Source organism: Mustelus asterias, chromosome 9, assembly GCF_964213995.1.
Source record: "Mustelus asterias chromosome 9, sMusAst1.hap1.1, whole genome shotgun sequence".
In the NCBI taxonomy this organism is placed as follows: domain Eukaryota; kingdom Metazoa; phylum Chordata; class Chondrichthyes; order Carcharhiniformes; family Triakidae; genus Mustelus; species Mustelus asterias.
This window is the reverse complement of record NC_135809.1, coordinates 78,885,804-78,898,276: the sequence shown is the minus strand read 5'-3', so window position 1 is coordinate 78,898,276 and position 12,473 is coordinate 78,885,804. Positions and strand designations below refer to the sequence as shown.

The 12,473-nt window shown below is 42.8% G+C and overlaps 1 protein-coding gene across 5 annotated transcripts in view; it reads left to right on the top strand.

The window, feature by feature from the left end:
- prdm11 (PR domain containing 11) overlaps window positions 1-12,473 on the top strand; it is a 176,216-nt gene that overhangs the window by 18,626 nt on the left and 145,117 nt on the right. For all 5 annotated transcript variants that reach the window (XM_078220400.1, XM_078220398.1, XM_078220395.1 and 2 more), the window contains one exon: window positions 6,181-6,301. In XM_078220400.1, coding sequence (XP_078076526.1) covers window positions 6,186-6,301 — 116 coding nt within the window. In that variant the 5' untranslated portion in view covers window positions 6,181-6,185. The remainder of the gene's footprint in view (window positions 1-6,180; window positions 6,302-12,473) is intronic.

Sequence of the window (12,473 nt, the reverse complement as noted above, 5' to 3'; positions counted from 1 at the left end):
ATGTTCCAGATCTCACAAGGGAGTCTGAGTTTACCATTTGCAACAGGCTGCTAAGATGTCTTGCCCACTGAAGATCGGAGTACCAAATTGAGATAGTCCTCCAGAGTCTGGCAGATTGAATTTGTGATGAGTTTTTCCTGATGATGTCCTCCATCTCTTGTTGAGTTGTGCTTGCTTATGTTTAATGATGGTTCCTTTTGTTTCATTTACAAGTGAACGTCAAAGTTAGGGGGGAAGGAGTGTGGTAGCATGGCCTCTTTAAGGGGCCAATCCCTGAGGGCCACATGATTGGGTCAGACCCCTATGGAGAGTCAGCATGGGAAGTCTAGCCAATCGGATACAAGGGCACACGTCTGGTTCCAGGGAGGAACCTCAGATAGAACTAGGAAGCTGAAAGTGTAGTCGTGTCTTGTAGTTCTGTCTTAACATATATATGTTTATGGTAATTAAACCCTTCTTAACTTGAAGTCACAATGAGTCACCCTTGAAGTCAGTAGTGTCCAAAGCAGTCAATCTAGCATGTAGAGCATCCAGATTGACAAGCTCCTCAACCAATAATTGCAGTTGTTCTGAACATCAGCAATCATTGGCTGAATAGGACATGCCCATTTCCCACATCCTCCGGTTCTTACTTCGTGCGGGGACACATTTGGGGAAAGCCGATGAAACTTTCTTTACTTCAGACCTCGGTGGAGCACAAGATATCTCTCCCCCAAAAAGCTCTTCCTGACTTCTTCCTGCTCAATGATGTATGGCCTGGGTAAATGCTGTGTCATTGTCTGACACTAGGCCTTCTGGGATGCACGGTGGCACAGTAGTTAGCACCGCTGCCTCACAGAGCCAGGGACCCGGGTTCAATTCTGGCTTCGCGTGACTGCCTGTGTGAAGTTTGCATGTTCTCCCCATGTCTGCGTGGGTTTCCTTTGGGTGCTCTGGTTTGCTCCCATACTCCAAAGATGGGCAGGTTAGGTGGATTGGCCATGCTAAATTGCTCCTTAGTGTCAGGAGGATTAGCAGGGTAAATACATGGGGTTATGGGCGGATAGGGCTTGGGTGGGATTGTTGGTGCAAGCTCGATGGGCTGGATGGCCTCCTTCTGCACTGTAGGGATTCGATGATTCTGTGAAAAGAAATCCAGTAGCAGTACCTGAGTGTTAGTGTGTATAAATCATTGAAGTTGGCAGGACAGTTTGAGAAAGCAGTTAAGGTCATGAATGGTGGGGAAATTAAAATCAGGAATGTTCCAGAGGCCAGAATTATATAAGTGCAGATGTCTTAGAAGGTTCTGGGTTGGAGGAGACCTCACAGATAGCGAGGGATTTTTAAAACGGGGATGAGAGTTTAAAAATTGATGAGTTGCTTAATCAGGAGCCAGTATAGGTCATTGAGCTGAAGGGTGATAGGGGAACAGGACTTACATAAAAAATACAGAACAGAAACAGACCATTTGGCTGAACCAGTCTAAGCTGGCATTTATGCTGCACTTAAACTTCCTCATATCTTTCCCCACCAAACTCTTATCAGCATGACCCTTCATTTCCTTCTCCCCTCCTGTTCTGTTTTATTTGTTCTTAGGAAGTGAGGTGTTGCTGGCAAAGCCAGCATTTATTGCCTATCCATAATTGCCTTTGAGAAAGTGGTGGTGAGTCAACTTCCTGAATCTCTGCAGTCCATGTGGTGTAGGTACATCCACAGTGCAATTAGGAAATAAATTTTAGGATCTTGACTTAACAATAGTAAGGGAAAGGTGGCATAGTTACAAGTCAGGATGGCATGTAGCTTGGAGAGGAACTTGCAGGTGGTGGTGTTCCCATGTGTCTGCTGGCCTTGTTCTTCTTGATGGTAGATGTCATGGGTTTGGAAGGTGCTGTTGATGGATGCTTGATGAGTTGCTAAAGTGCACCTTGTAGATGGAACATGCTGCTGCCATCGTGTGCCAGATGAATGTTTAAGGCTGGGGGATGGGTTGCTGATCAAGCTTGTTGCTTTGTCTTCTTAGATGGTGTTGAGTATTCCATTACACTCCTGGCTTGTGCCTTATAGGTGGTAGGTAGGCTATAGCAAGTCAGGGGGTGAGTTCCAGCTTCTGACCTGTTTTTGTAGCCATGGTATTTATATGGTTGGCCCAATTTCTGATCTGTGATAACCCTCAGAATGTTGATGGTTAGGGATTTGGCGATGGGAATACCATTGAATGTCAAGGAGAGATGGTTAGATTTTCTCTGACAGTCATAGAATCTTTACATCACAGAAGGAGGCAGTTCAGCCCATCGTGTTTGTCCCATTATGTTTGTCCTGTCTCTCTGGAAAAGCTACTCCCCTAGTCTCACTCTCCCACCGTTTTTCTGCAGCCCTGCAAATATTTTCACTTCAGTTAATTACCAATTCTCTTTTGAAATCTTCTATTGAATCTGCCTCTGGAACATTCCAGATCCTAACCACATGCCATGTAAAAGGCTTTCCGTCATGCCACAGTTGCTTCTTTTGTCAAACACTTTAAATAGAATCCCTACAGCGTAGAAGGAGGCCATTTGGCCCATCAAGCCTGCACCGACAACCCGGCCCTATCCCTGCAACCCTATATATTTGACCTGCTAATCCCCCTGACACTAATGGACAATTTATAATGGCGAATCCACCTAAGTCGCACATCTTTGGACTGTGGGAGGAAACCGGAGCACCTGGAGGAAGCCCACGCAGACACGGGGAGAATGTGCAAACTCCACACAGACAGCGACCCAAGCCGGGAATTGAACCTGGCGCTGTGAGGCAGCAGTGCTAACAACTGTGCCACCCTATCAGTGTCTTCTGGTCCTCAAACCTTCTGATGTGGAGATGCCGGCGTTGGACTGGGGTAAACACAGTAACAAGTTTAACAACACCAGGTTAAAGTCCAACAGGTTTATTTGGTAGCAAAAGCCACACAAGCTTTCGGAGTGCATCTTTGTAGAAACTTGATGTCTGTGTCGATATGTGCGATCTTCTTGGAGATCCTCTCCACTTGGAGCCGGCAGTTTGCGGTGTCGATGGTAGTCATGATGTGGAGATGCCGGCGTTGGACTGGTGTAAACACAGTAAGAAGTTTAACAACACCAGGTTAAAGTCCAACAGGTTTATTTGGTAGCAAAAGCCACACAAGCTTTCGGAGTGCATCTTTGTAGAAACTTGATGTCTGTGTCGATATGCTTGTTTGGCTTTTGCTACCAAATAAACCTGTTGGCCTCAAACCTTCTGCCATTGGAACAGTTTCTCCCTATCTACTCTCTCTCCAGACCCCTCATGATTTTGAAAAATTTAATCTGTTCTCTTAATTTTCTCTTCACCAAGAAAAACAGCCCTGCTTCTCCAATCCACATAGCTAAAGTTCCTCATCCTTGGAACCATCTTGTGAATCTTTGCTGAAAATTCTCCTGCAGACTCTTTATAAACCCTTCCCCCTGCCCTTTATGCTATTACCTATCCCAGATCACAATAGCATAATTAAAGTCTCCCACTATAACCATTCAATAAGCTCTTGAACCTCTCTGTAATTTCCTTGTAAATTGTTTCTCTATCTCTTCCCAGTAGATTCTAGTAGGCGGCATAGTGTGGCACTAATTTTAGCACTGCTGTCTCACAGCGCCAAGGACCCCGGTTCAATTCCGGTCTTGGGTGACTGTCTGTGTGGAGTTCGCACATTCTCCCCGTGTCTGCGTGGGTTTCCTCTGGGTGCTCCGGTTTCCTCCCATAGTCCAAAGATGTGCAGGTTGGGTGGATTGACTATGCTAAATTGCCCTTTAATGTCCGAAGATATATATAGGTTAGGGGGATTAGTAGGGTAAATACATGGTGTTACAGGAATAGGGTCTGGGTAAGATGCTGTGTCAGAGAGTCAGTGCAGGCCCGATGGGCCAAATGGCCTCCTTCTGCACTGTAGGGATTCTATGATTCTTCTATACTGGCTTATAGAATGCATGATGTGGAGATGCCGGCGTTGGACTGGGGTAAACACAGTAAGAATGCACCCAGTAATGGAATGTTATCTTAGCTCTATCTGTAATGTCCTAACTATATTAAGGATTGTGGCTTTTAAACAAAAAACAATGTGGTTTGACATGTAGATTCAAACTAGCCAACAAAAGATTTATTCTAGGACCTCTTGTCTGTACAGAATACAAACTGAATCTGAAACAACAACCTGTGCAACATACTAATGGCATCACCATCAAATCATGTGACTGGCTCTTAAAGCAATAATGCAACTACTTAAATATATAACACTAAGTAGATTCTGTTTTTTACCCCTCTGAGACATCCTCTCTCTTCAGCTTTGTAATATTCTCCTTAATCAGTACTGCTACCCCACCAACTTTTTTTTGTTCCTTATCTTTTCTGAACACCTTGTGTCCAGGAATATTTTGAACCCAGTCCTGTTCTTGTTTTGAGCCAGGTCTTTGTAATCGCTACAAAATCATACTCCTACGTAGCTATCTGCCCCAACAGCTCTGAGCATTCACATACATGCACAATAAACTTAATTTGGATCTCATTTAATTCCCTCTCCTTCTGTTATTTCCTACTATGGAGCTGTCTGTCTCTTCCAGCTTTCTGTGCACCCCAATATCACTTGTTGGAGATGGCCATTGGACAGAACCCAAACTAACAAAAGTAAGCAGTTTGTTACTGAATAGGTGTCACTTGACAGAGTTGATGACGCATTCCATCACTTGCTGATAATTGAGAGTAGACTGATGGAATGGTAACTAGTCAGATTGGAATTGTCCTGCTTTTTGAGTACTGAACGTACCTGGGCAATTTTCATATGTCAAAAATGAATTTTATTACAAAGTAATTAATCAGATTATCAAAAAAGGTATTACTAGCAAAGTGACATCAGAAACAGAAAAGAACTAAGTTTGGTTTTTAGTCCCAAGTTTTCTTTTCGGCATTATAAGTTACAATTCCTCACAGAAACGGGCATTTTATTTGCCAGTAATTAATAGGTTTCTAAGTGCAACGACCAGAGACCCCGTGGAGCAACATCTTCAAGATGTATCAGTCCCTGTTGACCGGTTTTGACTTTTTCTTGCCCTTCCCATGTTTGGGCACTTTAATCCACATCTCTTTGATGTTTTCTAACACCATGTTGCTTATCAAAGGCCTTAACTCTGCCAAGCAGCTTCTTGTTGTTGTGACGGTTGATGAGGACTTGCATGTTGTTTTTGCATCTGAGCTTATACAGCCATCCTGTAAATGTATGTATATGATTTACCTCAGCTCCTTCTTTTGATTTTATTTATTCTTTAATGGAATATGGGCATCGCTGGCCAGGTGAGCATTTGATGCCTATTTTTAATTGCCATTGAGAAGGTGCTGGTGCACCCCCCTCTTGAAATGCTGTAGTCCATGTGGTGTTTGCGAGTTAGGACTCTGTAGCAAAATGTCAGAACATCTTGCGTTTACAGAGGGTAGAATGTAGGAGGCTGATTGGGAGTGCATTAGAATAATCAAATTTTGAGGTAAGGAAGACACAGCCAATGCAGAGGCAGAGTTGCGTGATGTTAGGGAGGTGGAAATAGGTGATCTTAGTGATGAATCAGATATGTGATGAAAGCTCACCTTGGGTTAAATATGACACCAATATTGCAAGCAATCTTGCTGAACCTCAGACAATTGCCAGGGAGAGGGATGGAGTTTGTGGCAGGGACCGAAAACAATGGCTTCAGTCTTCCAAATATTCAATTGGTGAAAAATTTTGCTCACTCAGTACTGGATGTCAGGTAAGAAATCTGACAATTTGGATACAGTGGTGGGGTCAAGATAATGAGGAAGAGCTGGGTGCCATTTGCTGTGATTCGAGGTGATGTCAGACATCGTCCTCTAATTGTTTATTCAACATAGGGTCCTCAAAATAACATTAAAAATTGCTCTGCCATGAATAGGACAATTTTGTAATGTCTGCTACTTGCATTACCACATTTGAATGTTTTCTTGCTCTGATGTTTTTCAATTTTTTTTCTTACCTCATTCCCAGTAGCTAATTCTTGAATAGGTTTGAAGATTTGTAGCTGTCCTGAGAATACTTGATATTGTGGGTACACTGCAAAGAGGAATAACCTTCCAATTCCTATCGTAAATATCTTTCAGTTTGACACGTGCATATGTCCAAATTTTGCTTTTAAAACATATTTTTTTTTGCAGATAAAATGAATGAAAACTGGTCTTCAAAACAAATCAAAGACCAATTGGACCACAGGCAAGCAGGTGTGAAGGTGAAGATTGAAAAAATTTTGCCTGAAGAGGAAGCAAAGTATGGACAGTGGTAAGCAGCAAAATAAACATCCAATCTGATTTTGACGTTGTTTCCACTTTACGTGCAAACATATAAATTAGGAGCAGGAGTAGGCCATTCTGCCCTCTGGCCTGCTCAGGCATTCAATAAGATCATGGCTGGTCCGATTGTGACCTCAATGCTACTATTCTGCCTACCCCCGATACTTATTAATTCCCCTTGTTATTCAAGAATCTATCCACCTCTGCCTTAAAAATATTCAATGACCCTGCCTCTACCACTTGCCGGGTTAGAGAGTTTCACAGCCTGTCAACTCTTTGAGAGAAAAAAATATTTCCTCATCTCCATCTTAAATGGAGATGAGGAAATTTATTCTTTAATTGTGTCCCCTAATTCAAGCCTCTCCCACAAGTGGTAGCATCTTTTCAACATACATAAGATCCTGGGGCCTTGACAGAGTGTATTTCAATAGGATCACCTCTTATTTTTCTAAACTTCAGTGGATACAGGCCCAACCTTTCTCATAAGATAAACCACTCATCGCAGGAATCAGTTGAGTGAACTTTTTCTATAATTATGTCCTTTCTTACATAAAGGCTGGAATTTTCTGGCTGTTCATGTCAGGGGATCTTGCAGTTCTGCTGATGGCACACCCTCCACTGTGGGTTTACGAGCAGCAGGGGATGCATTCAACGAGAAACCCGATTGACAATGGCGGGACCTTAGCCAATGGCAGGCCGCCTCTGCCCCTGCAAAACAGGTGGCATCGTGTGTGGAAAATCCCGCCAAAGGAGTTTGATGATAGAGTGGAACAAGCTGAATGGAGTCTAGCTTTGGAAAACAAAAAAGATTTATGTGATCTCTACTCTCGATCATTAGTAAAGTGATGGAAGGGGTCATTAACAGTGCTATCAAGCAATATCAGCAATAACCTGCTCAATGACGCCCAGTTTGGGTTTTGCCAGGGTCACTCAGCTCCTGACCTCATTACAGCCTTGGTTCAAACATGGACAAAAGGGCTGAATTCCAGAGGTGAGGTGAGAGTGACAACCCTTGACATCAAGGCCACATCTGACCAAGTATGGCATCAAGGAGCCCCAGAAAAACTGGAATCAATGGGTATTAGGGGGCAAACTCTGCACTGGTTGGAGTCATACCTGGTACATAGGAGGATGGTTCTGGTTGTGGAGGGTCAATCATCTTAGCTCCAGGACATCTCTGCAGGAGTCCCTCAGGTAGTGGCCTAGGCCCAACCATCTTCAGTTGTTTCATCAATGACCTTCCCTCCATCATAAGGTCAGAAGTGGGGATGTTCGCCGATGATTGCACAATGTTCAGCACCATTTGCAACTCCTTAGATACTGAAGCAGCCCATGTTCAAATGCAACAAGATCTGGACAATATCCAGGCTTGGGCTGACATGAGACAAGTAACATTCATGCCCCACAAATGCCAGGCAATGACCATCACTAATAAGAGACACTCTAACCACTGCCTCTTGACATTCAATGGTGTTACCGTCACTGAATCCCCCACTGTCAACATCCTTGGGGTTACCATTGACCAGAAACTCAACTGGACTCGCTACATAAACACACTGGCTACAAGAGTAGGTCAGAGGCTAGGAATACTGCGATGAGTAACTCACCTCCTGACACCCCAAAGCCTATCCATTATAAGGCACAAATCAGGAGTGTGATGGAATACTCCCCACTTGCCTGGATGGGTGCAGCTCCAACAAAACTCAACAAGCTTGACACCATCCAGGACCAAGCACCCGCTTGACTGGCACCACATCTACAAACATCGACTCCCTCCACCACTGATGCTCAGTAGCAGCAGTGTGTACTATCTACAAGGTGCACTGCAGCAATTCACCAAAGATCCTTGGACAACACCTTCCAAACCCACAATCACTTCCATCTAGAAGGACAGAGGCAACAGATACATGGGAACACGACCATCTGCAAATTTGTCTCCAAGCCACTCACCGTCCTGAATTGGAAATATATCGCCATTCCTTCACAGTCGCTGGGTCAAAATCCTGAAATTCCCTCCCTAACAGCATTGTGGGTCAACCCACAGCACATGGACTGCAGCGATTCAAGAAGGTGGCTCACCACTACCTTCTCAAGGTCATCTATGCAACAAATGCTGACCCTGTCCCATGAATGAATTTAAAAAAATCTTTTTCACCTCAATTTTTTCTTATTTGAGTTAAGTTTTTTGTACTGTTTTATTGCACTCCTGTGAACAGATTTTTTAAAGCAATGTTTTAGCCAAGATCTGTTGAGGTATAGTGCATACGCTGCAGTGAAGCAAATCTCAATGCAAATTCATTAATGTTTCTGAATCAATTGTTAATGAATTATCAGAAATCTTAACCACTCTAAGACATGCATTTTCCAGAAATCAAACTTTGAATTTTTCTCAAAAGAGCAGGGAAAGTATTAAAGGAAGGTGTAATTCAGTGATGATGCGCATCAGGTTTTCAGAGAAGGTGTGGGGAAGGCAAATTAGCATTGAAAGGGCTATGGGGTGTGCAGCTAGAAAGCAAATGATGCATACACTAGGCATAAAGGCAGGGCCGATCAATAATACCATGTCTTCTATCTGCTGCACTTGTGATGAACTCATCAAGGAAGTATTTGAACTGCTTTGGTAAGACATTAATTTTGAATATGTAGCAAGGCACAATCTGAGAAATTGATCTGTGCACTAGTGCCATGTTAAAACTAATATTAATCAGAGCTTAAAATAGACGAGTTGATATATAGATTTGGCTGAAAGATGTATCCAAGATAGATATATAAAGTGTACATTTAAATAGCTATCATTACAGCTCCGGAACCGGCAACAAACTTGATTTAATGAGGTACTAGTTTAGCTAGCATATTTATAGGAAAGTTATTTTATTATTTATCACAGCAGAGACTGTCAACATTTTGGATTAGTTTAGCATTTACACCAACAACCTTCCCTTACGATGTTTATAAGCTGCAGAGTGAATGAATTAGCTTTTCTTGTTAAGCCCTCGAAGAAGATATTCATAGACTCGCAATTATTTAGTACTTCAGGATCATAATTAGGTAACGTGCGTGCAAATATTTTGCTGTAGAAGGTTAACGACCAAATTAATAGAGGTATAATGAAAATTCAGTTATATCACAACAGATTACTGAAACTTCATTTTGAATATACATTTAAGGAAATTCTTGCAGCATTTTCCATCGATAACTCTGAAATTAGTATTGAATTTTATGTTTGCAATAATCTACGGATATACTTTGATCAAGCAGGTATGCAACAGACATCTTGGTAAATGTTAAATAATCCAACACAATATTAACAATGTGCCATCTGTCCTTTTGACAGAAAGACATTGTTACAAAAGAGGCTGCGCACTCAGACACAGACTGCACTCTTGTGGAAGGAAGCCAGGCTCTCTTAGGCAGAAGTACACTTTGCACTAACTCCACCTAAAGAAAGCATCAAACCAGAAATTATGCCTGAGAAAATTATAATAGATTTGAGGAATAATCAATGGATAAAATTCAGCACACGTGAGCAAGGGATACAATTAGTGGACAGAATAAGGCCGACTGTATTAGGTAGACCTGGCAATGCAACTTGCTCTGTTGCTTCAGGAATGATACTTCATGGAGCTTACTTTCAAATGAAAGATACTGCATTAGGTGAAAGCATATGCTGATTTCTGTAATATGTGAATCATATGCTGAAAATTCTGTGGGTGTATTTACTGAGAGTCTATTCCTGCAATTGTTCGCAAAATGGTCAGTGGGATGATGCAGAAGTTGTTCATCCATCATTCTGCCAGAATGGGACAGATGTCTGACCAGCATTAACCACTTGGTAACTGCTATGGAGGAGCACAAAAAGACATAAGAAAAGCACTTCATTGATTGTGTTGTTATGGTCTAAGGGGCCAAATATATGATCCATTTAGGTTTGAATATCTACTGGCCTATACAAAGCTGGCTTACAGTGAACTGAGTACCTACAATTGGCAATGCCAGCTCAATGGCAATACTATTCATAACTGCCAATGAAGCTTTATGCAGCTGGCTAGCATGATGGAGGTACTTTAATTCATGTGTTACCTGCAATTTAAAGGGAAGTGGCCATTTAAAGGTAAGTGACCATGTTGTCAGGGATATATTTTCAAGCTTTTAGAAAAGCTCAGGATGTTTTGTGCCCTTGGTACGTTTTACAAAGACTGTATGTGAGACCAGAGAAAGAAATGTCAGCAAAAAGAAACCCCAATATGGAAACAGGAAACCAAGACTGAGGGTACAGAGCAGTAAGTGACTTCCTGTTCCACGGCTGGTGAATTCAAAGTGCACTTGTATGGGTTATACATGAAGTTAGTTGCCCTGTACTCTCTTGTATCCTCTCCAGAGGATGCCAATGCACCATCTTGACAACAGGTATTGACCCCACCTGAGCATGCTACCTGCAGGATCTGAGAACAAATGCCGGACTAGATGACATATTAAGGTTCACTCATTCATAACTGGCAGCTGATATCTCAGGTTTAACAGGCTGTTATATTCAGAAAACTGATCATTTATGACTGTTTGCCAACTGTGAAATTGGTGGCTGGTGGTTCAGGGGTATGTGGAATTGTAGTTCTGGACTGCTTTGTTGCACTAAATGCACCAAACATTTCTTAGTGCATACCAGTCTGTCGTCTTCTGCAGCAGAACCTGTATGTGGCCTCACCTCCGGCAAGCTGACACCTACGCTGTTCTTGTCTCCTGCTCTAGCTGCAGGTAATTTGAGCTCAATATCTCATCATATGCAGATCCAGCCTCCAACCTATGCTGTGTGCCCAGTGTCATTATTGGAACTGATGGCTGTGAATGTGAAATCAAGTGACCGTCGCCAAAAATGTCCGATCTCACCTGGGGCTGGGATTTTCTGGTGCCGCTTCAGTGAATGGAGTTTTGGCTGAGCACCTAATTTGCCATTCTCACTGGCTGCGCGGCAGGAACAGACCAGATCAGAGAATCCTGCCCAGCATGTCTTCATCATCATTGTGTTCTTGCTGTTCCTTCATAACCTGGCAAAGTTGCACTTTTTGCGTATCTGAAAGTGGAAAGGTACAAGACTGGAGGGGTGTGGCGGGTGGGGGAGAAAGAAGAGTTGGATTTGAGGATACTGTCAACTTTCATAGTTTCAGCTCTGTTGCTGAATGGCTTCAGCAATTGGCACCCCAATAATAGCTGGCCCATCTCCTTCATCGGCACTGGGGCATGCAAACACACCTGTACCCTCCAGTTAGCTCCTGTCCCCACTAATTGTGTGCTGCCTTGTCCTATAAAGGAAGAGGGAAGTGTGTCAGTGAGTATCATGCAATGTATTTAGGTAATGTGGTATCATGGTTGAATAGGGAGCACTGTGTGCAAGCTGAGATGTGGGTGTGAGGTTTACAACAGTGCTAAGTTTGTGAAGGTGAAGTGAAATGTGAATTTTAGTTATGTACCCTGATTGATAAAAGATTTTGAGGTAAGTGAAGGAAGACTTAGTAAATTGAGCAATTTCTGAGGCTAGTAGTGCCGTTGGTAAGATAGGGCATGTGAAGATTCATTGACTCACCTTAACCACTTGTGTAAACTCATTTAACTTGCAGGACTGTATTCTGGTTCTCAGGACTGCACCCCTGGCATTGACATCCGCAGCTATCTTCCCCCATTACCTTTGGAGTGTGGATCTTTAGGGCCTCTTGACCCTTGCAGATACAGGACATCTCTTTCTATTTCTGCCTCCTCCATCCAGGTCTCTAATGCAAGTGTTTAAAACCTTTGGAGTCCACCCTCTTCCATGTTGTACCATTGTTCACTGTTTCCCAGGTCAGATTCACTTCCCTCACAACTGCTATAGCCATAATGTATCTCTCCTTTATGAGTTGGCTTTACCCAGTGCAGGCTAGTTTTATGTGGCACTAGCCACTTCATGACTTTGGCCCCCTGATGATAAGCTAACTCAATTAGCAGTATATTTACTACTTGCTGGACATTAAAATCATGAAAATCAGAAAGCAGCGCAAAGTCACAGATAACAGTCACAGGATAATCGAGCATCATAACTAAACCCCTGTGCCCGTTTAATGGGGGATATCCAATTTAGTCCCAAACATATTTATTTTTAAGTTCTTTAGGGGATTGATGGGTGCCAAGCC